General features: G+C 46.4%; 1 protein-coding gene across 3 annotated transcripts in view; it reads right to left on the bottom strand.

The window, feature by feature from the left end:
- Nucleotides 1-27629, bottom strand: part of KCTD1 (potassium channel tetramerization domain containing 1) — a 196361-nt gene that overhangs the window by 80737 nt on the left and 87995 nt on the right. The window contains exon 1 of one of the 3 annotated variants that reach the window (XM_061130765.1): nt 14074-14191. The exons of 1 other annotated variant lie outside the window; for it this stretch is intronic. Coding sequence is in view for 1 of the 2 variants with exons in the window: in XM_061130763.1 (XP_060986746.1) it covers nt 11919-13715 (1797 nt within the window). In the remaining variant the exon portion in view is untranslated. Of the gene's footprint in view, nt 1-11918; nt 13716-14073; nt 14192-27629 lie in introns of those variants that run through there. One more of the 3 variants, XM_061130763.1, reaches the window with a different exon arrangement.

Genomic DNA, 27629 nt, shown 5'->3' with positions numbered 1-27629 from the left:
TTGTATACTGCCCCTCTACTTTTCCTGTACCCTGTCAGTAATCTCTAATCAACTAAAATTTTAAAAAAGCTATTAGTTATTGAGCACTTACTCTGGGCTTTTACCACTCACAGCAGGAGTGCAGTCAACCCTCTGTATCTACGGGCACCCAGAGTTTCAATCAACTGCAGATCAAAAGTATTCTAAAATATTGCAAAAATCACTCCAGAAACGTCCAAATTCAAAGCTTTTGAATTTGCTATGTATCAGCAACTGTTTAAGAACATTTACCTTGTATTTATAACTACTTATATGGCATTTACATGGCATCAGGCATTGTAAGTAATCTAAAGATGATGTAATGTTTAGGGAGGACATTTACCAGTTATACGCAAATATTACACCACTTTATATAAGGGACCTGAGCATCCCAGGGGGTCCTGGAACCCATTCTCTGAGGATACAAAGAACAACTGGACTGCCACCTAAGAGATGGGAAACTAAGTAACCTGTCCAAGGACAATTCAGGGTTATTATTGGCTTAACTTTAATTTGGTCTCTCCTTTGGGAGGTCTAATTAGAAATGATGGGAGAATGTTGGTTTTGCTCCAAATGTCCAGTAAGATCGGAGGCACTTTAGCTGCTTGCGTTCCCTTTACTTTTTTGCTACTGTGCCTTTTCCCTTCTCACTAAAGTGTCCTGTAAACCTCGTGTTACCCACTGTCACAATTAAAAGGGCTACACGTCTGCGGCGGTCACTTCCCAGCGAGGTTCCTGCAGGAAGAAGCTGGGTGACTCCAGGACGGCAGTGCCCGGGCACTTCGCCTGTACCGTCTGGGCGGGAGCTGGCGGCCAAGGGCAGCGGCCAGGAAAAGCCTCCGTGGGAAGCCTGTCATCCCATGCCAAGAGGTAAAGCCTGGCCCCATAAAGTACCTCGGTATTATTAAACATTTTCTATTTGTCAGGCGCTTTATTGTCATTTTTTATTGGCTCTTTTTACTAGTCATAACTGCATCAGAACTGTGTACACTTTTTCTTTTAATTAAGTGCTCTGGCTCAAGTGGGAAAAGACAGAACTGCACAGCTCTCCGTGGGGGTCAGCCCTCAACCACTGCAGGGGGGTCGGGGGGCTCCAGGAGCTGGGCTTCAGCGTGAGGAAAGATTCCCCCCAAGTCAGTCTGGCTGGAGCTGTCAGCCACTGACGTCTGGGGCACTGCTGAACCATTCTTCACCCTGATCCAGAATGTTCTCTTGGACTGCCCTAAAACACCAAAAGCACGAAAATCACATTAAGACTCCTTCAGTTTTTAAAAGGCACATCCATCCACATACTTGTGCTTCAGCGTACTTTTTTTTTTTTTTTCCTTTCTTCAGTGCCTGACAGCAATGCTTTTATAACTTCAGCTAGGGGAATTCCCTGGTGGTCCAGTGGTTAGGACTCTGTGCTCTCACTGCCAAAGGCACAGGTTCAATCCCTGGTTGGGGGCCTAAGATCCTGCAAGCCATGAGGTGTGGCCAAAAACCAAACCAAACAAAACAACCTTCAGCTATACATGACAGCCCCAAAAAGAGCACTGTAAAGGGGCCTAAACCTAGACTTGGAACTTAATTCCTCGGGACCGAGGTGAACTTGAGAAACTGCCTAACCTCTCTGAGGGTCAGTTTTCCTCATCTGGAAGATGGGTATAATTCCAGTTCCTACCCTTCCCCTTCAGCAGTATCACAGGAGTTATCACACGTCGGGTCACTTGTCTGCCTCCTCCACACAGCTGAGTCCTCCCAGGACAAGGAGTTTATCTGTGTCCCCACAGTCTATCCAACCCAGTAACTGACACTAGAAGGGCCCTGCAAAGCTTCCTTAGAATGAAATCACATATAAAAAAGCCCTTTGCAACCTGTAAAGCACTGCTCTCACGTACCTCAGACGTGGCAGCCTACCTCATGCTGGGACAGCTGGGAGAGCAGTGAACTAAGGCTTTCCCACAAAAGGTCACAGCAGTGAGGAGGCTTCCATTTTGACATGGCAAGATTTTATTTCTTCTGAGATTTTACATTTTCTCCTCACATACTTCTAAGGTTTAAATGTTTAAGTCTTTCAGTTTGGTCAGGCCAATTTCGGTTCCATTTCTTAGAAAGTAATACATACACTGTTTACTCCCCAGGCTTTACTGGTGAACAGTCAATAGCTGGGGCAAGACCCTCACCCCTTCCATCACGTCCTCCTTCTGGCTTGCCCACCGTCGTTTACACTGTAGATATGCCCACTGTAGCTTCTCCTGCGTCTTCCTTTAACTATTTCTAAGCTATTTTTTACCTCCAAATTCCTGCCCTTACACACAGTAAGGGCTCAGTAAATGAATCCTACTTGCAGAGTTTTTTTGTATAACATCTTGCTTTTCCTAGATCATCATTCACATCCCAAGGGGGGGTTCTAAAATCTGTCACTCGAGATAGTAGTTAAATGCACAAAAAGGATCTAGGATTCCATGATCCTCTTCATAAGTTAAAAAAAAAAACAAACAAACTTGAGAGACATACCTGGAAATTCACCATCGCTCCTCCTTAAAAAATAATCCTGAAACTACTGAAATCACCAGCACTATGAACATCCTATTAGTTTAAAAAAGGCAATGTGTGAGGGTACATCACGTTGAGAAGAAAAGAAAATGAAGCTAGCATAATCCATTTTCTAATATTCTTGTTACACTTTTATTTAGGTCCCCGTGTTTCTGCAGCAACATGTTTTCCACTGAAAAATAAATATACTGCCAGTTTCTCTTTTTTTTCTGGAGTAAAAAACAGTGAAATATTTGTTCAAGATGGAAAGAAAATAGCTAAAGTCTATTTATATATAATTTTGTCAGGAAAAAGTCACACAAGATAGAAACCAACACTCCAGATGAGCTGGCTTAATGAAATTAATGGAATTATTAAAGCTATTAATAATTAATATAATTCTAAAACCCACAAACTTATACTATTGGGACTACAATACTGTGATTATTTGGAGAGTAAACTAGAGGTAATAGATCCCATGTCATCACAGTGATCCTTTCTATTTTATAACAGCACTCACTCTGTCAAATTAAAACAAGGCAGAAGAGGTCACTAATTGGTCAGAAATGCTGCATCCCAACACCAATTACCCTGATTCTGCAGTCTCTTCAAAACTTGTATTAGTACTAGTACACATCAACTTTAAGTAAAATTTCTGTTGATTTTATATAGTCTCCAAGACCAAAATCAAGAATTAGAAAATGATAATCCAATTAGGCCCGGAGAGAGAAACAACAATATAACAGAAGATGTAGGCAAATACAGGCCCTACTTCTAAAATACCGGAATTAAAATTTATGAAAGCTATTGCCAAAACAACCTTCATAATGTTTTAAGACTATGTATTATGACTGCTTCCCCTAATCCCAAACCATTCCAAATAAAATTTACCCTCTTGTGAAGAGCTGTCGATCTCCATCTAAGACAGCTTTTGTGAATCCCCTGGAGTCTGGGCGGCAATTACACCTCCAGAGGGTGCCTCCTTCCCCCTCTAGCAATGGGAAGGGTCTGCAGAACAAACTCAGAAGAAAAGTGTAGAATCTCAAAGAAAAATAGAAGGGAGAAAAAAAAAACAGCTTTGGTGTAAAGTACACCTGGATGGACAGCTGGAGGTGAGCGAGAGGGAGGGGGTCTGGGAGAGCCACAGCGCCGGAAGCCTCCAGGGACTGCCCACCTCCTAGGAGAGCAGAGGGTGTGCTACTGGCCGGAGGCAACAGACACCCCAGAAGGAGGCAGAAGGGCCTGTGCGGCATCTGTGTGAGCTATTCAAAAGAGAAACTTGAAGACTGAGATTGGGACTTCATCAGCAAGATCAGCCGTTTTTCATGTGTTCATCAAACGCTCCAGAGTTAAGCAATTTTCAAATAATAATTCGTTTAACACTGATGACCCAGGAGGTGAGGATGACCACTGTCCCCACGTGATTCAGCAGGGAAGCAAAGTGCAGGTTGGTTCTGGGCAGAACTGAGATTTACCACTGGCAGACTGGCCCCAGAGTCTGCTCTTAACGTGCTCCGTGATGGGGCGTCTCAAAGAGTCTGGCTGATAACTGTCCCCAGATTCAGCAGAGGATGGGACCACATGCAGCCAAATGGAAGCCTGGTAAGTACTGGAAATAGTCTGTGTTCCCGCTTTTTTTTTGCTGTATTTTGATAAGTTATTATGTTGCTCTAGCAAAGCACCTAAGGCAGTGATATGAATCTAATGTTACATCATCTTCTCTTTACTGGATTCTTTTATATGAACAGCTAAGAGTTGTGGAATCAACAGCCCACGGATTTTAAAAGTAGACTCCGGAATCTGACAGTCCTGGATTCAAATCCCAGCATAGTCACTAACCAGTTTTTAGACCTTCAGGGATTCCTCCTTTGTTATGAGTAAACAATAACCACAACTCCTTGAAGGACTGTGTGAGGATTAAATTAGACCAAGTAGCCCACTGCTCCCAAGTGATGCAGAGGCTGCAGGGAGGCTAGTTTAAAGCCCTGGGTTCATCTTGGTTATTATTAATACTAATGATCACATTCCACTTCCTGACTACAGAGTCAGTCAGAGGTTGAGACAGTTGACATCAGACTCTGCAAGGAGGGAATCACGTTTGTGTCTGGACTGCGGCCCAGTGACATGACAGCCTTGCCTCCTCACGCCCCCTCCCTTCACTCCTGCCTGGATCTGGTCCAACTGTCCACCCAGAAGGGCAAAGAAGCCAGGACGGTGCACCAGCTCAACGTCTGTAACTTCCTTAGAAACTACATGGCAAAACACCACAAGCTTAGGCATCAGAACCAATCCACAAGCTCAAGAGCCCACGTGGGACCCGGCGCTATAAATCACAGTTTCCTTTGTCTTGTCTTAAGAGAGGAGGGATGGGGATGTATGGTGAGAGCCTGGACTGAACTAGGTGAGTTAAGCTGGACAGGGGACTCATAATAAAACTAGAAATCGATAATTATAAGCTTCCAAACTAGTCTTGACATTCAGGAACCGAATTATTCACAAAGGAAGCAACACTTATCTCTGCCATTCTCCCACATTCCTTTCCGAATTCCTCTCCTTTGCTCTTAGAAGCCTACAGCTGGATGGTCTCATAAATCTGTCAGCCCTTGGCAGGTAGCATATTTTCGCCTCCTTCCCTATGTGCCGAGAGCTTCCCTGGTGGCTCGGGTGGTGAAGAATGCAATGGGGGAGACCTGGGTTAGATCTCTGGGTTGGGAAGATCCCCTGGAGAAGGGAATGGCCACCCACTCCAGTATTCTTGCCTGGACAATTCCATGGACAGAGGAGCCTGGAGGGCTACAGTCCATGGGGTCACAAAGAGTTGGACACGGCTGAGTGACTAACACTTTCACGTCCACTTTCTTTCCTTACAGACTGAATCAAACCACCCATCTGCCAGGGTTCACGGCCAGGTGATCAGGGGAAAGCGGTAATTCAGGGAGTGAAGGAGTCTAGATATTCCCAGGAAGGCTTGCCTTACCAAGATGATTTTCAAAGTCTATACTTGGGTAGAGATGGGCTTGTTGATGGGGGAAACTGAGAGGGCCTGGCAGGTGTCCAGGGCTCCCCTCAAGGTCTCCCCAGTTTCTGAGGATTCAAGAAATGGACTAGACATAGGAGATACTTACACCACCCCTGCCTTCACACCTTTGGGACCTCACTGTACCCCCTCCCCCATATTACCAAACTCATTGCCTGGAAGGCCCACGGAAGCTGAACTGCTTTCAGCTGCTAAACACAAATCACAAATCTCAGAAAGCAGTGTGCTTCCAGAAAAAGGAAGTTCCCACTGTGGTTTGCAAAGCAGCACAAGAGCAAACTGCTGTGGCAAAACCTCCAATTAAAGCTCAGACACTCTGGCCTTCCAATACTGGAAGATGTTCCCCTCTCCCATTTGTTTCTGTGACCCAAGACTCGGACAAATTTAGGATATAATACAAAAAAAATGATGATAAAAAAATTAATCAGTCTCTAAGAAAGAGTTTACTGTCAGATACAAATAGATCTTTTTTTAGGGGAAAAAGAAAAGGTTTCATCAGATTGTTAACACATAAGCCAAAAGGAATAAAGTCTGACTGTAAAGAAAGTGTTGAACAGAAATTCAAGCAGAATTACTGAAAACCTAAAACACACCTAATTAGGTTGGGCCTCCAGTAGTCCAAGGGGATTCAATGGGGTCTACTGTCTAGTTCATACAGTCATGGGTGCTAGGTAAACCCCCCTACATGCAGGCTCAGTTTCAGCCCATAGCCCCATGCTCTAGTGAGGTATCTCAAAAAGTTAAAATGCCCACTTATTTCTAGACCACAAGCAGCTCATTCTCTTCTTGGAGACCATCCTCTCTTGAAGGAGAATAGCCAAAGAGAAACTTTCGCAACTCTGAAAACCCAAAGGGCCTACAACTTCACAAGTTCATCTGTTTCTCCTGCAACGTTCGCGCATCAGAGAATCACTTCAGCTTGGAAGCCCGTCCCCTGCAACGCCCTCTGAATCCAGCTCCTCTTGGCAACCCTTAGCAGGTAGCAAGAGGTTCAGCTAACAGTGGCTGAGTGGGAGTCAGCATCTTTAGAAATAAAAACGTCTATCAGCACAATGTTTCAAATTCTAAAGCTATGTTTTCTTTCATTTCCCTTTATCAAAGGCAATCGATTTCCCTTTATCAAAGGCAATCGATTTCCCTTCTTAGACCAATCACTTCCCACCTCTCTATCCCACATCTAAATTCTCCAAAGGATGACTTCCCTGGTGATCCGGTGGTTAAGACTCTGAGTTTCCAATGCAGGGAGCGCAGGTTTGCTCCCTGGTCAGGGAACTAAGATCCCAGATCCCTCAGGGTAGGGGGTAGGGGTGCGGGCAGCAAAAAAATTCTCCAGCAAAGTCTTTCAAATGGCATCCTAACTAATTGGTACAATGCAGTGAATGACTGAATGATCAAAGAAAAGTCAAAAAAAAAAAAAAAAAAAAGAAAAGTTCTAGATACCTAGTTTATACGTCTGGTCCTAAGATTTTCAACATAGGTAACCACAAAGCAACTTCTGTATCAGCTTTGCTTTTGAAATGGCAATGCAGAAACCAAATGATAACTTGAAAGTGAACTTTTCATAAATCACTGAAGTGGAGCTTTGGCCTAAATCAAGGTGAAAATGTTAACAGGTCTCATATACAACATGCAGTCCCATTTGAAGAAACTCTTCTTGCTTGAAATCTGTCTACAATGACGAGAGGATGGCCTTTTATGTAACATTTGTCAGGGGAGCCAGATTTTAAATCAAGGTGATCCAAAGATTTACATTTAGATGACTGGCATCCACTTTCCCCTTTGGCAGCAAATACTTTTTTCTCCCTTTTCTGGATTAGATTTGATAGTGAGCTGACGTGTGTGAATGCACACACCCTCGGTCACTTGTCATGTCTGACTCTTTGTGGCCCCATGGACTGTAGCCTGCCAGGATCCTCTGTCCATGTGATTGAGGTGCCCATGACATATATGTGAGTTTGAATCAATTTACAGTAATACAGCTGAGTACTCATGGCAATATTAATACGAAAGAGTAAAATTACAGATTTCTTTCCCAAACGACTTGCAAAAACAGAGTTTCAAAACATTGAGTGCTTTACCTTTTAACTCTCTTTATTTTAATCTCCTTTAATACTTAATGAGGCCAAAATCTTGCCAGTGAGACTACTTGCCAAGTGGAAAATGATTAATTTATAAACATTTCTGGTACCAAAGCCAAAATAGTAGGTGCTCAGCCATTGTTTCCTGAAAGAATGAAGAAACTTCCATACTTAGGCTAATGCCACTTAGTTCCTTTACCAATCTGAACTTTCTATAAACGAGAGCAAACGTTCCTGCATGAGAAAAAAGAATACAGCCATAAAGTATTATTAAAAATCAGGAAAACATCCATTTTACACAAGGTGGTTAATCCTAACTGCTCCAGATAACCTGCAGTTGACAGAACTGTTAAACATACCCTTCTGTCTCAACTGAGGGGCTTCCCAGGTGGCTCAGTGGTCAAGAACATGCTTTGCAATGCAGAGATCCTCTCCTGGAAGAGGAAATGACAACCCACTCCAGAATTCTTACCGGGATAATCCCATAGACAGAGGAACCTGGCAGGCTACAGTCGGTGGGGTTGCAAAGAGTTGGACATGACTGAGCATGAACGCGGCTGTCACATTTACAGAAGTTTGATTCCATCTTTAAGAAGAAAAAAAAAAAGAGTATCCCGCCTGCCTAGTCTCCAAATTCAAAATAAGACTTTGGCGATTATTTCAATGACACATAAAATGCATGTTTTTTTCAAGTAAGTAGTTAGAACAAATATTCCTTCTCTCTTCCTGCATGACAGCACCTGAATGAAGACTGGATTTCCAAGTGCTGTCAGCATCCACCTTCTTCAAAGGCAAGGTCATGAACCACTGGGTGTGCCCCATGAGGAAGCTGCTCTAATTTGCAGCTTGGAGATTCGAAGGACAGACGCTGGTCCCTAGTGAAGTCAATGAAATAGAAAACACTGGACGTGTACCACCAACCCCAGAATCTCGCCACTGACAGGTTTCCTACTTACAGAATTCCTTAAAAGTATTTCTGGAGGTAATCTGGGTTAGGGTCAAGTAACTTCAACTGAGGACACCTTTCTCCCAAGTTTACAAATGCTGCCAAGTGTCGATGAGGCAAGCAAAATGCCACATTTTCATGCAAAGAGGAACAGCTATGAAGAGGTCGAATAGGAGACGTGCTAAGTCTTTAAGTATGTACCATGTAATCTCCACCTGGGAGTTAGGAAGTTGTACCAGTAAGGAAATCATCTTAGACACAACAGCCTTGGGGTGGAGGAGGGGAGGGAACTAAGACTATCTCTTACTTTGAAGACAGACATTCAAGAGATTAAAGAGTGAATCAGTTAAGGTAAATCATCACAACCACCAAACCTCCCACCCCCTTCAAAAATAAAGCCAGGAACTTCATATGAATGAAAGAATCACAAATTCCATAATCTTCATTAATCCCTAAGTGCATTCATTTGTCAACCAGTCCCATAAGTGATACACTTACGAACACTCTCAAGAAGTAAAAGAGTTATCGTTATAGGGTATGCAAAACAGAAAAAGAGACACAGATGTATAGAACAGACTTTTGGACTCTGTGGGAGAAGGTGAAGGTGGGATGTTTAGAGAGAACAGCATCGAAACATGTATATTATCGAGGGTGAAACAGATCACCAGCCCAGGTTGGATGCATGAGACAAGTGCTTGGGGCTGTTGCACTGGGAAGACCCAGAGGGATCGGGTGGAGAGGCAGGTGGGAGGGGGAATTGGGATGGGGAACACATGTAAATCCATGGCTGATTCATGTTAACGTATGGCAAAAACCACTACAATATTGTAAAGTAATTAGCCTCCAACTAATAAAAATAAATGGAAAAAAAAAAAAGTAAAAGAGTAAATGCATTTATAGTAACAGGCTCTTCATTTGCCGAGAAACTTCTAATACGATTAAAGACTCAAACAGGGTGTCAGTGGCATCAAGTAGTCCTTAGTGGAATTCAGTGTGACTCCACTTGATAAGGTCGAGCCTGTACTAAGGTTAGACAGCCTATGTTTATAATTAAGTAATAATGACTGAAGCTTGAGGTACACAGGGTATTTCCTGCGGATTAATGACCAGCCAGAGGAGCTGCCAACCTAAAGTGATGCCTTGGGCCAGTAACCCCAGCCAGTCATTAAACCCCAGGAAATGCCCTGAACCTCAATACTGATTTTAGTAAATACAGGAGGAAAAAGTTTAATATCAGCTTTGTACTTACATTGAACATGTGTTTCATACTTAGAATGCTCAGACTTCCAAAGGGAAGTCTACAGAAGTTACTAAATAGTTCCCTTAAACTTCTTAATGCTGATGAAAAAAATTTTTACTCTAACATTAGCGAAAGCAAAGAAACTTTTTGTAGTGTTTTAACTGCAAAGGACTTAGCTAAGATACTGTTTGAAAGGCACAGTGATAACATAACCAACATATGGACATATGGACACTCAAACCTATATTTAACTTGGGAGTTACCTAACAAGAACTCAAGAATAAAAGCATCAGTGTCCAGGTTTGTAGAAATGACTGATCTCACTCAGTTAAAAAAGAAGATTGTGACGGAGTGCTATAATTCTTAGAACAAAACCAAACCAACGAAACAAAGGTCCCTAATCTTTTGCGGATCTTAAGTCAGGATTCCACGTGATGCTAGAGACAAAAAATCAGTAGACAGATGCCAGGGACCAACTGCTTCATTGTTATTTCAAGCAGATAGGTACTTTAATAAACTCTCTTAGGCTTTTAACTCTTAATTAATCAGGCGCTACTTGAAATCAGGACATTTTAAGGGTTTTACTTTATCAGAAGAATGTGATCATTTATTTCTGCTTTCAAAGAAAAAGCAAATCCAAATTCTCCATATAGGAGAAAGAACTCTCCATGCCATCCTTCCAACTCCCTAAACCACCTCGTGGTCTGTCAGAAACTACTGTGCACCACAAGCACAGAAAGACACATAGCCTCCGGGTCTTGTGTATTTTAGAGAACTCTGGTGTTTATAGTACCATTCACAAACCCTTTCTCAGTTGGCCTTGAGGCTTGCTGATTAGCCAGTAAACGTCTGAAAGGGTCAGTTTATCCAGAACTGGAATTTCCACTTTGGAAAAAGCACAGAGGTACCTGACATCTGTGCCTTGAAAGGCCTGCCCTACACCCCCAAACTCAGGGCTGAAATTCCTACTTCTGCTTGATGGCAGGGAGGGCCAAGCTGTAAAATCCCAGGGGGCTACTCCAGTCTGAAGAAGAGAGGAGGGTCCCCAAGGACCTCTGCTTCCTACAGCACAGTATCCAAAAGATGAACCTAGCTTTAAAAGAATACGAATATATTCTTCCAGGAGAAATAGTTAAGACAAATATCCAATTGAACCTCTAATCTCAACCCAGAATTCTAACCACTTAGAATTAAATAATTTTAATGTTCAAACAGCTCCCTTATCTTTGTTGAGGATCCTGGAGCCCAGAGAGGTGAACTGATTTACTCGAGGTGGCTCAGCTTCTGAGCTAGCTTACTTCAGAGTTCTTTCCACTCTAATCTGCTGTTATCTCAACTGTCTATCTTGCCATCACTTAACTGCGCCCTAGATCAACAGCTCCATGGCGCTAGGAAAGACAGCAAAGTTCCAGTGCCCACACAGCCCAGCACATAAAGCATGCTCCAACGGGGAGGCTGGCTGGCAGTTCAGACACTGCCTTTCCAAACCATCAACAAGTGACTTAGTTGATGAAAACGACATCCCAAACGGTTGCTTTACATTCAACTACACCTCACAGGATAAACTGGCAGTTACCCACCACTCTCCAAAACCCGCCCCTTACAGGAAGTGGGAATGGCATGGCTGAGTTATAAATAATCATTTATAACTGCGTTTCTACCTTCTTAAGTTAGTGTTGACTATGTACTAGAGTATTTTAATGGTTGCTTTATTCAAAGATACTTTAAGTAACTGCTTCATTTAGAGGCACAGTATTCCTGCACGCTTTGCCGTCTAAAACCCACACATTCAACGCAGGGTTGAGCCGACTCTTTTGTTCTGCAAACTCTGAAGTTTTCAGCGTTACTGCGCAGCAGGGAGTGTTAGGTAGCTGGCCCTGTCACAGGCTTTACGGTTAGGTGGAAACTTTCCTGAAAAGCGTCAAGAAAGTTAAGCTTCTAACAGTGAAATCAAATCCGATTCAGCTTATCTGCTACTTTGAAAAACTGCCCCCCCCGCCCCAACCCAGACCTGCGTGAGCCCAAGTTAGTCTCCAAGTGGTACCAGAGAAACACTTCATGCATAGACTTTGGTTTGGTTACCTGGGTGGGGGAAACAATAGCAGGTGAAACTATTGTGGGAGAATTGCTGCTTCTGTGCCCATTGGCTTCTGGAAGAAGAGGCAGGGGGTCGTGTTTCACCGAAACCACCACCACCGCGTCCACAGGCTCCGAGGGGCGGATACAAAGTCTTTTAGGGGAAGAGGGGCCGCACATCTCCCCCGACCCGAACACCGACTCATACAGGGCGCGCTTGGGCGCAGCCTCCGATTTCACGTCGGGCCCGACCTGGCTGTCTCTGGGGAGGATATAGGTGTTCCCCAGCGAGGGCGGCTGGGGGCGGTGGTGGTGGGAGGGATGGGTGGAGGGGTGGTGGGAGTGGTGGCGAGCCGCCCCGTTCAGAGCCTCGGCGTAGCAGCCCTGCGGGGCGGACGAGCCCAGTTTGGTACCGATGCCGGCGATGCTGTTGAGCGTGGCGATGGAGACGGCGCCGATGCAGTGGTTGGTGTAGGTCTTGGAGAGTTTGGCCGCCTTGGAGAGCATCTGCATCCTGGTGCCCAGCAAGTTCTTGCCGATGGCTTTGTTCTCGTACCAGGTCACATCGCCCTCGCTGCAGTGGTCCCGGGGCCGCTGGAAGAACGCCTTGCACAGAGGGTTGCGCTTCGACAGGTACTTGACGAAGCTGGCGTAGGGGCAGAACTCGGTGCCCGTCTCGTACATGCGCGGCAAGTTCTCCTCGTCGCTGCTCTCGGCGCGCTTCTTGCTCCACGACGACGAGCGCGACTTGTGGTAGGGCCCGAGGGACTTGAAGTAGACGAACTTGCGGCCGTCCTCGTCCATGGCCAGCCCGAAGGAGTCCTCCTCCAGCTCGCGCTGGTTCTCGCGGCCGCGCGTGCAGAAGTACATGCACGTCTCGAACCAGACCTTGTTGAGCAGCCCGAAGGGCGTGTTGGTGCTGAAGACGCTGGAGGTGTAGAGCTTGCGCAGGTCGGCGCGCGTGATGGCTTGCTTCTGCACCACCGGCCCCGCGCCCTGCTCCTCGAGCTTTCGGATGACCGCGGCCAGCGTCAGGTTGGCGCTGCGCAGCTCCGGGTCCTTGGTGAGGTCGAGCGTGCGGCAGTACGGGGGCTCGTTGAGGTAGCGGTTGAGGGAGCTGCGGATGCTTATGAGCGACGACTTGCTGTAGAGCTGGCCGCTCTTGGAGCGGGCCTCGGCGTAGAAGGAGCGCAGCACGCGGCACAGCGCCCCCTTGTCCATGGTCTCGAAGTCCGGGCTCTGCGCCTTCTCGCTCAGGTATTCCCGGAAGATGCGCACGGCGTAGCGGGTGGCCAGCCGGGTGTTCTCGCTCAGCCGGGCCCGCTCGGGGCGCTGCAGCACGTCGGGGTCCAGCTCGGCGCCGGCCCCGGGCGGCCCGCCGCGGGCCCGGGGCGCCAACAGTCGCGGCGGCGCCTCGGGCTCGAGCGCGGCGCTCTGGTCCATATTGATCCTATGGACCGGCTCGGGCTCCAGCTCCTCCCCGGCCGAGTCCTCGGGCTCCAGGGGCTCGTCCCAGTCCAGCCCCATCTCCTCCTCCTCCTCCTCGTCCTCCTCCAGCCCCCCACCTCCGTCCTCCTCCTCCTCCTCCTCGTCCCCCGTTATCTGCACCTCCTGGATCTCGTCCTCCTCCTCGTCCTCCTCCTCCTCCTCGCCCGCGCTGCAGTAGTGCGGGCGGCCGTGGCGGCGGCCGCGGCCCCCCACCCCGCGCTCACCCTCGCCCCGCTCCCCATTGTTCTCGGCGGCGGCGGCGGCGCTGCCGCCCGCGCTGGTGTTACAGTCCCCGCTGCCAGGCATTCTCGCCATATTGCCGTCTCTCTGCCAGTCCTCGGGCAGGGCGCATGCGCTATATTGGACCGCAGCGCTGAGAGCTTTTGTGTTTAATGACCTTCAGCTACCGGGAGGCAAAGCCGGGCTCTTAAAGGAGCCGCGCGCCAATTGTCAGTTCGGAGCGCGGCTCCGGAGGGGCAGCGGCGCGCGGGGGATGGAGGGGTAGGGAGGCGGGGGTACGTTAGACAGGCAGAGCGTAAGGACCGAGACTGGCTGGACCCTCTTCCTCCCCCACCCCTCTCCCCACTCCGAAGAAAACTTCGAAGGGGGGGAAAAAAAAAAAAAAGGAAGGGGAGGGAGAGCTGTCGGTGGGGGTGAAACACTCCCAACTTACCCTCTGGCTGAGTGGCGCGCGGGCCCGGGCGGGAGCGAGGGAGGCCCGGCTGGGCGGGCGGGGCGGCCTCGCTTCTCTAAGTAATGCCGGAGGAGCAGTGCCCCTTCCACCGCCCCCTCATGGCCCCCCGGGGCCGGGGGTTCGGGGAGGCGGCCGCGCCGGGCGGGCCGCGGGTGCTGCTTCGAGAAGCCCGTGTGTGGGGCCGCCTGGAGCGGAGCGGAGCAGGCAGGTTAATGAGCAGGGTGGAGGAGGCACGACCAGGCCCCGCACCCTCTCTGCGCCCGCGGCCAGGGCGCAGCGGGCGAGGCTTGGGAGCGGGATGGGGCTGGCGGCAGCGGCGGCTCCCCCACCTACTTGCTGGGGGCGAGGCGCGGGGGCCTGGGGCCAGCCGCAAGGCTCCCAGCTCTCTTTCCGACTCTTGCAAAGGAGCGAAACACGCCCCACGTCAGCCTCATCCCTTTCGACTTTTCCAACAGCCACTTTTAAGCTGTCATTAAAGACCTGGGGCGCTCCCCGTAGGTCTGGGGCAAGTCCGCGCCGGTCCAGCCAGCCTGGGGAAGGAGCGAAGGCAGAAAGACTGGGAGGGGCGGGTGGGAGGGGAGACGCGGGGGAGAGGCGCTCGGGACCCCAGGGACCGCTCCCCACCCGCCCGGGCCACCGCCCTCCTGCCTCGAAGCAAACTGACACAACTCCCGCCGGCGAGGCGCTCCACCTGGTCCGAGAGGGCAAGGCCGGTCCCTAAGACCCTGGGGGCAGGTAGGCGGGAAAAAAGTGAACTTGGGTCTCGGCCGCCCCCGCCGCCGCCACGGTTCCGGCAATTCGGATCTTGGGCGCGCTCTGGTTCCAAGTTTGCCAACCGCCATTCGTTCGCCCTCGGGGCTGTGCTGCCTTCGGCGCGCGGGGGCGGGCACCTCCGAAACTGGAAAGGCGGCCAGAGAGCTCGCCGGGTCCCGCTTTCCCATCGGAGACACTGTCCCATTTCCAGCCAAACGCCCGCCCACGGCGCGCCCAGGCTCCGGGCACGTCGTTGTCACAGCCTCCAGGACTCCGGGCCCAGGGGCAGCGCCCCCAGACCCACCGAGACCTCGGCTTATTTCTTTGGAGGCACAGCCCCGGCCGTCTCCAGATTTTGGAATGCCTTTTAACTTTCTCCTCTTCGGGCAGCCCGAGTGTGTCCCCCTAGCGCGCTGGTCAACTCCGAGTCCCAGGCCGGCCCGCGGGTGAGGCTGCCTCTCCAGCCCTTCGTGTGCGTCCTCGGATCTCAGTCCGAATTCTCAGCACTTGGGCTGCGAGGGTCTACTCAATTGCTAATCCCCTGCGACAGCTCCCCCCCTACCCCAACACACACACCCCCCCAGGCCCTCTGTCTTGCTTTCAGGGCAGTTTATAATCTTGCGCATCAAAAGCAACCCATGCGTCAATTTGTAATTTTTAAAAAAAACAAAGAAGAAAAGAGGAAGGAAGGAAGACTAGGTCTCTGGGCCGCATGGGCGTCTAAAGTGGGAGTTGACAGTGTCTCCCCAGCGACCAGTCTTGCCCCCCGCGCGCCTCCTCGGCCCTGGACGCGGCCGCCGAGCTTTGGGGAAACCGCGCCAGGTGTGAACAAGTTAGAGCAAGTCACTGCCTCACGGGCCCCCTCCCGCTCCTCGGGGAAACACACACATACACACACACACCCCACTCTCCCTCTTCTCGGCGAAACACACACACACACACACACACACCACACTCTCATCAGCCCTCTCTGCAGAGAACCGTCTGGGGAGTGGGGGGAGGGCTGGAATCCGGAGGTGGCACTCCTCGGGAATCTTCCCCGAGGTGCGGCCGGCTGTGTCCAAACCCCACTGTGCTGGGGATGTGTAGAAAGGAGCCCAAGGCAGCAGGCAGCTAAGCTAGTCGCACCCGCGGACCCGCGCACACGACCTGGCACACATCAGCCGCACCGGCTACTTCCGGAGGGCTGGCCTTTTGTCCCGGGATGCTCCCAGGTTTTGAGGCATCCGGAGCCCTCTGGCCGGGCATTTCAGCCCCGCGGAGAATTCTGGTGGGCCCCCGGCAAGTTCCCCGCCAGGGGCTGCTCCCCGCCCGGCGGCCCTCACCGCCGTCTCAGTGAACCCAGGGGCCGCGTTGGCTCGGGGCTGCGCTCCGGGCTCGGCCCGGGGACTCGGACCCACACTCCAGGAGCTGAGCAGCTTCCCAAGGTCTCCCCACTTCTGCGGGCGGCAGGGGTGCCCCCCGCTCCCTCCGCCCCGGCTCCCCTCCCCGCTGGGCGAGCTGCTTTGAATTGCTCGCAGTTTGCCGAAGGCGGTGTGCTGAGTTGGACGCTCCGGGAAACAAAGCAACCAAAAACAGCTCCCAGTTGACGTCAACTTATTTCCAGAAAAGAAAATAGTTTTGTGCTCCCAGGACAAAATCCCCCCCAGGGCAGGTCTCTACTGGCAAAAGCCAGGGGGCGGGGGTGGGGAAGAGCAGAACCAAAAAAACCCCAAGCGCAAATAACTTTTTAACGGAGTTGGAAAAACAGCAGCTTTCGAGGCTGCCTGGATATTTTGCAAACAACGAGCAGGACCCCCGCTAATATTAGATACGAAAAAACGCACCTTGAAAAGTACGCCTTGGCCTGATTATCGGGCGACTGGGAATCGGCTTCGTGGCATCGGCCCCTGAAACGCTACCAAAATTCTTTGCCCGTAGAGATACTTCATCAAATATTGAAAAAGACCTCTTCAGGATAATACTTAGAGTATTTACCAGGAAGAGCACCCAGGAAAACCACGCAGTTATAAACCTGTTCACCAAGGACACCCTCCCCTGCCCACCCCAAACACATAAACACGGACACCTTCCCCAAATGTTGCTTAATTTTTAAAACCCAATAACACAGAATTACAGCTGAGTTCATAAAGGAGTTCAATTCTAGCTTTAATAAATGATTCCTTAAAAACATCCTGTGGTTCACACACACTCAATTCCAAATTGAGAGGATCAAAAGACCTTTCTTCTTATTATTTTGGTAGCGAAGCAATATTGGTTATCTTCTGCCTATGAGCCCAGCCTCCCTTCCTCCACTTTGATTTTGCCCTACCATGAAGTCCATTTAGCTCACCACTTGAAACTGACAGCTGCCTCTCCTTCCTTGTAAAGATGGTTATTTCTTGTGCAGCATAGCTTCTGCACATAGAAAACATACTTCTTCATGTAAAAGACAGTTCCAGCACTGTATAGAGCATTTATTGCAATTATTTAACTGTCAGCTACCCTAAGAGGTTTACAACTTCAACAGGATATTCCACATTTTCTGTCTCTTTATTATCATTATAAAGTATCACATGTATTTGTGCTTCTCCATTTCTTAGATTACTTGAAAGTAGTGGCATGGTTATTTTTGAAGGAAAAATTCCAAACGTTTTACCTTCATTTTCTAACCCACCTACTTACCCCCATTCAGTCCGTACTTTGTGAGTTTGTACCATAAAGAAACATATTTAACTCTTTGATTGCAGTCTTCTGACCTTATCTGTTATATAATAATGTAGTTGGTTTTTACATGTTTCCTCTCCTACATCAATATACCTTTGTCGTTTAGGCTGGTGCTCCGGACACAGTCAGCACTCCAGTTGTTTACAGTGAATGAATGAATAGGATCTGTGTTTAGTTAGCCTCTGTGTTAAGGAATAAACATTTTGGGGGAAAATCTGAAATATCATGAGTCTGAATTTCTATATTAAAAATTTTTGTAGGATGAAAAATTACTATAAGACATCATTACTGTTTGCAGTAATATTTACAAGTTAAAGTGAACATAATGACTGCTTTGGTTTAATATTTCCTTGCAATTAATTCCCACTCTAGTGGACCACATTATAGGAAGTTATTGCAGGAGTAAGGGACTGGGGAATGCAGGTAGCTATTTGTCAAGAGACATGTGTTGGGGAGGATTTAAATGGATAAATTCAAGAAATGTTGTGTTTTCTTGAGGGCGGAGGTCATAAAAAGAAATCAATTTATCATCGATGGGAAAGACTGAAGGCAGGAGAAGAAGGGGACAACAGAGGATGAGATGGTTGGATGGCATCACCAACTCAACGGACACGAGTTTGGGTAAACTCCGGGAGTTGGTGATGGACAGGGAGGCCTGGCGTGCTACAGTCCATGGGGTTGCAAAGAGTTAGTGACTACTGAGCGACTGAACAGTCATTTTTTATTTCATCACTGTTTTTAGTTCCTCGTTTTAAAGTCATGCTTTCTTGATTTGATTACTAAAAGATTTATAAAGCAGTCTGGAGGTTAAATGTGAATTCATATCAAAACTATTTTGACATATCTTTGTTTCAGAGTTTTACTACTGAATTCTGCTGAATTTAATTGAAGATCATCTTGAGTAATGTTTTTTCAAACTCAGATGAAAATAGAATCCATGTAATCTAACTCTATGAGGTGGAAGAAAACTCTGTAAGAGCAGAAACTGTCCTTTATCACCTCATCTCTGGTTCATTTCCAGTACAGTTCCTTAGTGTATTTTAGCAGAGTGGCTGATACATAGTAGACACTCAATAAACATACAAACATTTATGTGTGGGGTGAGAGCTAACCACCACAAAAGTTCACAGAGCGGTTGTTGTTCAATTGCTAAGCCATGTCTGATTCTTTGTGACCCCATAGACTACGGCACACCAGGCTTCTCTGTCCTTCACCATCTCCCACAGTTTGCTCAAACTCAGGTCCATTGAGTCGGTGATGCCATCCAACCATGTCATCCTTTGTTGTCCCCTTCTCCTCCTGCCCTCAATCTTTCCCAGCATCAGGGTCTTTTCTGATGAGTTGGCTCTTCACATCAGGTGGCCAAAGTATTGGAACTTCAACATCAGTCCTTCCAATGAATATTCAGGGTTGATTTCCTTTAGGATTGTCTGGTGTGATCTCCTTGCAGTCCAAGGGACTCTCAAGAGTCTTCTCCAACACCACAGTTCGAAAGCATCAGTTCTTTGGTGCTGAGCCTTCTTAATGGTCCAACTCTCACATCTGTACATGACTACTGGAAACACTATAGCTTTGATTATACAGACCATTGTCAGAAAAGTGATTCATTTTGAAATGAAAACATTCAACTGTTAGCTCTTAGATACTAAGACTCTAGTATTTCCAGGATTGAATATAAACAAGAAAACCAGGGCCAGAAGGGCTCCCAAAGATTAAGCCACTTGCCCAAGTTCTCTGAGACCTCTGTAGGTCAGGAAACTTTGGCTCTGTAGCCCAATGTTAAGTGGCTCGCCACAATCAGCTTCTAGGAACCAAAGAATGAAAATAGAAAATAAAAGTCTTCAAGGGAACAATTCCCTATCACTAAAACACTTCTCTGTGTCATCCGATTTGGGAATCTTGGAGAGTTAGAATAGGACTACACCAAGACATTGGACTGTGAGCACAGCAGAAATAGCCTAAAAAGCTGTCACCTTTATCACTTGGCACCTAAAACACTGGAATTATTTTCCAGGGCTGTTGGAAGTAGAGACCCATTTGTGTCTTAGAAGAAATAATGGTGAAGATTTTAGAGACAAAAGGAATGCCCACAAACCCAATCAGACTAGGATTAGGTGTTTTCTGTTGAAATCCTAGGTTGTCCTGCATTACTCTCTAAGGAGTAAAAAGGATTTTACCTATTTTTATCTTTGATATTTTGTCAAAAAAAATAAAAAAAATAGGTCAGAGTGATTCACAGGAGTAGAATTTTTCGTTTCCAATTGCCACCTGGTAACTATAATTCTTGATCTTTCTACCTAATAATCACCTACCAGTCTCCTAGGCTGTTTGTAAAACAAGAATGAATATCTTAAAGGAATGTAGTTTTCCATAAAAGAATTGTGTTTTTGTAGAGCCTAAAAGTGTGCTATTTCTCTGTGTTATAATATTCTGATAATGAAACTCCTCTTGGCTAATAATGAAGTCAAATGTAAAGGCTGTCAAAGTCAAACATAAAATTAATAATGATAGTAATTTCTTTTCTAGTCATTTATATTTAAAGAGCTTGTAGGATTGAAGTGGATGTTAGTCCTATTATTAAATAACGTTTATTTCAATACCATTACAATACTAATTAAAGTGGAAAAAGAGATTAAGATATGTGTTAATGTCACATAACTAATATATATATCTTACATGTGCTAAGTCACTTCAGTTGGGTCGCACTCTTTGTGACCGCATGGACTGTAGCCTGCCAGGCTCCTCTGTCTATGGGATTCTCCAGGCAAGAATACTGGATGGCCATGGATTGCCATGCCCTCCTCCATGTCTTACATAATGGAAAAGCTATTATAGTTGTCTCAGAAGATAAAATATTCATGAAACAATTAGCTATATGCCCCAAAAGTAACTTATTAAATTAGTAAAAGCAAAACAAAACAAACAACAAAAATGTCATCACTTTATCCCCAAATGTTGGTATGAAAATGTTATTCTCATATATTTTATTGTCAATATCAATTAAGATAGCCTTTTAAGAAAGCAAGTAGGCAACCTCTCAAAAGCCACGAAAATGTTCATATTCTATGACCCAGAAATTGCTTCCAGAAATTCATCTTCATAAGAAATATCTAATTGTGTTTTGGTAAAGTTTGGTTTATTTCATCTGAACCACTTGGACAAATGAGTTTTGCAAGATATGTCATCAAGTGTGCTCTGGAACTACATCTCATTGTGTCTTGGACGCTTGAGCTTCGTTTACAGACATTTAGAGAATATTAGTTGAATGAAAGAAGGAAGAAGTTCAGTTAGGCTAGAATCCTGTCTTCTCGTGTTCTACAGCAATGCACCCTTTGACAAATATCAGTAATTTGTCAGAAGGTGAAGATAAAGTATATGAACTAACATGGCAAAGCAAGATACATTTTAAAGCTGGTATTGCAATATCTTCAGGACTTGGAGAAAGTTTAAGGACCAAATTTTGAAGCTGTAGATAGTCTAGTATTTAGGTATGTGGTGGCAATTCACAGGATGTGCAGAGGAGTAGGTATGTGCCTGCCCCATGGCTGTTTCTAAATGAACTAAAAAAGAAAGAAAAAAAAAAAAAAATCCCCTTTTAAATACCCAGAAGCACTAACCCACATTTTGAACTAATTGACTTACTTTTTCTTAGGAAAGCTTAATTTAACCGATAGGGGCACATGGGTTTATCTGAATATTTAAAGAAGCCCTGGGATGGGCTTGTTCTATTTCTTTAATTTGTTGCTGGAGATCCAGGCTTTTGCACTTGATGAAGAAGACTGCCTTGGAGAGGGGTGGGAAAGCTGGAAACAGTGTGACCTAACTCCTCTATTTTGGGATCTAAGTTTGTAGAGCCAGGGTACCGGGAGATACCAGTACAGAACTCATCATTCTACGTGTTTACTGTTCCTACAGTCTGTGGTTAGATTAGGGTACCCCAGGGGTTACACGTTGTTGTTACTCCAAATAAAAACAGGCTCCTCTAAAAACAGATGGCATCTGTTTGTTTCGCTATCTTTTCAGCTCATTTTTACTTTAAAGTAAAAAACAGCAACAAAGCAAAACTGGTTTATCATTCTTTTCTGATTATAAAAGCAGTGGTTTTTCAGATTAAGAAAGTGCAGAAATCTGGAAAAACATATATGCACCATATTTCGTTCTTATTATGGTTTAGAGAGTGCTTGCTGTGAGTCTTGTTTTTTATATTAACACTCTTAAGTCATTCTCGAAAATATATGTGAGCATTGTTCCTAATTTCCAGATGAGTAGAAACCCAGAGAGCTTAAATAACTTGTCAACATCACCCAGTTAATGGGGGTGGAACTTGGGCACACACACACTTAATCCACCAAAACAGGTCCTTTGGTTCTGTTTTCCACAGCAACCCCCACCAAAAAAAAACCACTCTTTGATTTGAGTATATTTCCATGAATTTGATCTCAGGTGATTTGCTATTTAAATACTATATATTTCAAAATCTATAATTCAAAATATGTAGTCAGTGGATTTTTGGCAAAGTGCCAAGTATATGCTAAGCGGCAGATAGAACAGAAGATTCTCTCCAGGAACACGACTGGCCTGACTCCAGGGAGGGGTGGACCTTCGGTAGGTTCATGTGGTCAGAAGTTTTCCTTCTGCCTTTCTCTTAGTTATCTTATTTCCCTCTGACACAGGAAAACAGGTTAACTTATTCTTTAACCAACTCTGGGAAGTTGAGTTGGACTATCAAAACTTGAGGATGAACTCATTTCAAATCTGTTTTTGCCATCCAGATGGTAATACACATAGGACCTAGCTTTATTTAATTTTTATGTTTTTTAATGTCATTGATTTATTTTTGGCTGTGCTGGGTCTTCAGCGCTGCACAGGCTTTTCTTTAGTTGCAGTGCACGGGCTTCTCATTGCGGTGGCTTCTCTGGTTTCAGGGCGTGGGCTCTGGGGCACATGGGCTTCAGTAGTTGCAGCACATGGGCTCTTGAGCTCAGGCTCAGTAGTGGTGGTGGACCGGCTTAGCTGCCCTGTAGCTTGTGGGATCTTCCCAGACTAGGGATTAAACCTGTGTCTCCCACATTGGCAGGTGGATTGCTTACAGATGGATACACCAGGGAAGCCCTGTTTTGTTTTGTTTTTGTTTTTATTTCAGGTTTATTTATTTAAAAATTTTTTACTTTATATTGGGGTGTAGTTGATTAACAATGTTGTGTTAGTTTCAGGGGTAGCAAAATGATTCACTTATACATGTACATGTATCTATTCTTTTTCAAATTCTTTTCCCACTTAGGTGATAACAGAGTATTGAGCAGAATTCCCTGTGCTATAAAGTAGGTCGGTGTTAGTTATCCATTTTAAATATAGTAATGTGTATATGTCATTCCTGGGGCTTCCCAGGTGGTCCTAGTGGTAAAGAATCCGCCTGTCAATGCAGGAAACCTAACAGACCTGGGTTTGATCCCTGGGTTGGTAAGATCCCCTGGAGGAGAACATGGCAACCCACTCCAGTATTCTTGCTTGGAGAAACCCTTGGACAGAGGATCCTGGTGGGCTATGATCCATGGGGTCACAAAGAGTGGGACATAACTGAAGCAACTTACCATGCATGTGCACATATCATTATCAAACTCCCAAAAGAACCTAGCTTTAAATGATCACTGAACAGCCCAGGAAAATCTGTTCTCTGGCTATTGTTCCCAGTTCTGTGGTATCGTGGGCATCATAAGACTTTTTGTGCCTTAGCACCATGCTTTAATGACCCACATTCTTTCCAAACTCACAAGTAATTCAGCTTTCCTAGAAGTATTGGCTTTTTGAATTTAAAGCCTGAAGCAGTTCATGAACCTCAGAATGCATCAGAATCAACCAGAATCACCTAGAGAACTTCTTTCAAAATGCAGATTCCTGGTGCCAACTGCAGAGATTCTGATTCACGAGATCCAGGGTACAGCCTAAGAAGGTACATTTTCTAACACACAGCTCAGATAAATTCTAATACTAGCCTGACCACGCTGTGAGAAACACGGCCTCAAAAGCTAATATAATTTAGCAAGTGATACAATAATTTCCGTAGCAATGATCACTAAATCATTTGGAGGCCATAATTCATCTGAAAATTGAATAGAAGTTATGAAACCCACTTCCTCATAAGATGCACATTCACAATGAATTCTGCCTACCATTTCAGGGGGTGGGGTGCAGTTGGGGGCCTTCCCTCCCAGGTGGCACTAGAGGTAAAGAACCCTCATAAGAGAAGCAGATCTTCCCTGGGTTGGGAAGATCCCCTGGAGGAGGGCATGGCAGCCCACTCCAGTATTCTTGCCTGGAGAATCCAATGGACAGAGGAGGCTGGCAGGCTACAGTCCATAGGGTCACAAAGAGTCAAACAGGACTGAAGTGATTTAGCAGGCACACACATGAGGTTGGGGGCCACCTGCATTCTTAAAATGCTGTTCCATAGTTTCCAATATCATCTGAGAACTTTTACTCCCCTGGTCAAACGTCTTCATGGCTCCTTTCTTATTTCACTTTCAAGTCCAGACTCCCCATAGCCTTGCCCCGGGCTGATTTCTCCGTGGTGTTTCCTTGTGTCTCCTACCATGAATCCAGCCCTCTGTGAGGAAGAACTCCAGACAGAACAGCGCTGGGGAGGGAGTAGACGCGTCTGGAAGTCCCCACGACATTAATCCTCACAGTTGAGTGCGCCGGAATCCCCTGGAGGGCTGTCAGAACAGATGCTGGACTCACCCCCCTCCATGTGTCTGAAGCAGCAGTCCTGGTGCCCGGATGCTGCCACCTCCCAGACCCCACTTTGAGAACTGCTGGCCTAGGAGAAGGTAGATAAACATTTCTAAAGGGAAGAATCAGCACAGGAAGGGAGGAAAGATGAGGTTAGAGATGGTGGGGGTGTGGAGCCTGGAGAGCCTCCCTAAATTAATTCAGCAGGACCAGGGGGAAGGAAATCTGTCCTATGACTCCTGTGGTTGAGTCTATAATGGGAGGAACATTCAGAAGGCTTGAACCAGCCCTGACTACCAGCTTCCTTTCGGATTAGAAAATTCCTCCTCCCCTCCCTTCTGCTGATCTAAATTGTCTGGATTCTTTAAGGCACAGCTCCAAATTCTACTTCCCCATGAAGCCTTCTTTCATCCTTGCATCCTGAAAGCAGATTGTCACTCCTCTTGACCTTCACGGCCAGGTCCTTTTATCAGGCCACCCACTGGGGGCTTGCTCTGCTCACTGGTCCAAGTTGCAGGCTCTTGGGGTTGCATTTGGTTTTTCTTCCTTCTTCTTTCTTAAAAAGATTTATTTATATTTATTTGGCTGCATCACATCTTAGTTGTGGCAAGTGCGATCTTCACTGTGGCACACAGACTCTCTGGTTGTGGCCTCCAGGCTTCAGTAGTTACAGCTCAAGGGCTTAGTTACTCCTTGGCATGCGGGATCTTAGCTCCTTGACCCTGGATGGAACCCAGGTCCCCTGCCTTGCAAGGCAGAGTCATAATCACTGGACCACCAGGGAATTCCCTGGCTTTTCTTCCTTCTACTGTCATTTCTCAGGGTTCCTTCTCTTTGGGAGGCTTCACAATGTACAGTGATTATCAATGTTGGCTACACCTTAGAATCACCAGGGACAACTTTTAAAAAGTAACAATGCCACTGAACTATTTGAGGGCGAAATCTCAGCCCTCACCCATTGCCCCTCTCACAAGAACAGAGCAAATGTGGCAAAAATTCTAAGTGTTGTGGCTCAGACGGTAAAGAATCTGCCTGCAATGCGGGTGATCCAGATTCGATCCCTCGGTTGGGAAGATCCCCTGGAGAAGGAAATGGCAATCCACTCCAGTATTTTGCCTAGAAAATTCCATGGACAGAGAGAGGAGCCTGGAGGGCCATGGTTCATGGGGTCGCTATAGTCCATGGGGTCACAAGGAGTAGGATACAACCGAGTGACTACACTTGCACTTTTCTCATAGGTCATGTGGGTGCTCAGGTTCTCTACTTGTGTGTATGTGAAACGTTTTCTCGGTGAAAACATATGTATCAATGCCAGGTCCTAGTCCCTCCTGTCCCGCCCCCGCCCCCCCCACCAGTGACTCATGAAAATAAAAAAGTCTGCAGCCATGTCTGAGGTCCTTAGAGTCCCTTGTACACTCTGCCTTTCTGCCTTCAAATGACTTCTTTTTACCCTTCTCTAAGCCTCTCCTAAACTGAGGTGGTTCTTGCAAATGAATGCATCTTAGAATCACATGGAAAACTTGCAAAAAACATACTATTACCTGGATCTTTTTTGAGACAGTTGTATTGACTTGGTCTGGGCAGTGGTCTGGGAATGGGCCAGACCTTTTCAAGGTGATCCACTGTGCAGCTAAGGACTTCCCTGGTGGTCGTGGTTAAGAATCCATCTGCCAAGGCAGGGGACATGGGGTCCATTCCTGGTCCTAGAGGATCGTACATGCCATTGAGCAACTAAGCCTGTGCGCTGCAACTACTACACCCCCCAAGCCTAGAGCCTGTGCTCTACAACAAGAGAAGCCATCTGCAATGAGAAATGCACCCACCACAGCAAAGAGTAGCCCCTGGTTACCGCAACTGGAGAAAGCCCCTGAGTAGCAACGAAGACCCAGCACAGCCAAACAAATGCACAAATAAATAACTAAATACATAACTAATGCTCAGCTAGGACTGAGATCCACTCTCCTAGATTGGGAGACCCATTCACACATGTCTATTTGGGGGACCCTTAATATGAAGTCTTGGGATTCTTGGGTGGTCTTTAGGTGATCTGTGAACTTGTAGAAATTATGTGGAAAATGTTCTGTGTTTGTACATCTGTGTATTTTCCTACAACAAGGATTCAAGGCTTTTAGCAGACTCTAAAGGGGTTTATGATTCAAAATAGTTGAAGAAACATTCATATGGATGTGCAGAAATAAGCACATGTATGCTCTGTTGCTAGAAGCATAAACTGGTGCAGTGTTTTTTGAGGACAATTTGGCAGTAGCTATCAGCTCGCAAAATGCACATCCCTTTCAACCCAGCAGTTCATTTCTAGGAATCTAGGAGCACACAAAGAAAAATGTACAAGGATGTTCTTCAAGCATTGTTTATAATAAAGTCTCATCAGATACAATCTAACTCTAGCAGTGGATGGTGAATAAATAAATTTGTATCTCATCTATTCAACAGAATACTAGCTGTAGATATAATGAATATGGTAGATTTGTAGGCGATGAGTGGAAGGATTTCCAAGATGTTTTATTATTCAAGTGCACGTGTGTGTGCTAAGTCACTTCAGTCGTGTCTGACTCTTTTCAACCCCATGGACTGTAGCCCACCAAACTCCTCTGCCCATGGGATTCTCCAGGCAAGAATACTGGAGTGGGTTGCCATGCCCTCCTCCAGGGGATCTTCCTGACCCAGGGATCAAACCTGCGTCTCTTAGGTCTCCAACATTGGCAGGCTGGTCCTTACCACTGCCACCACCACTTTAATGTAAAGTACGAGTTCATTTTTGGCTTCCTCGGTGGCTCGGTGGTAAAGAATATGCCTGCAATGCAGGAGACACAGAAGACGCGGGTTTTATCCCTGAGTTGGGGAGATCTCCTGGTGGAAGGCATGGCTACCCACTCCAGTATTCTTGCCTGGAGATTCCCATGGGCAGAGGAGCCTGGCAGGCTATAGTCCATGGGGTCGCAAAGAGTCGGACACAACTGAAGCGACTGAGCATGCGTGCACATGAGTTCAGTTGTTGAAAAAACTGAACCTAAATGATATATGCACATTTTGTGAATGTACCTAACAAGCCTAAAACCACACACAAAGAAGACCTTCTTACCAACCCCACTTTCCATTCTAGATACTTCAATGACACTGCTTGGCACACCCCAGACCTTTCTAGAGGATGCTGCCTTGCTTGCAGCCGCTGCTGAAGGGACCAATTTGTCAAGCCAAGTAGTCATTCTGTCACATGACCAACACCTTAATAGACTGGATCAAGAATAGATCCTTACACAACCAACCCCAAAGCTACCTAGAAGCCTGTATCAAAACTCCTGAACCAAACAATGTCTCTCTCTAGGAAT

Source organism: Dama dama, chromosome 27 (genome assembly GCF_033118175.1).
Source record: "Dama dama isolate Ldn47 chromosome 27, ASM3311817v1, whole genome shotgun sequence".
NCBI classification, from domain to species: Eukaryota; Metazoa; Chordata; class Mammalia; order Artiodactyla; family Cervidae; genus Dama; species Dama dama.
The sequence above is the reverse complement of the archived record's forward strand: the minus strand, read 5'-3'. Positions and strand labels throughout refer to the sequence as shown.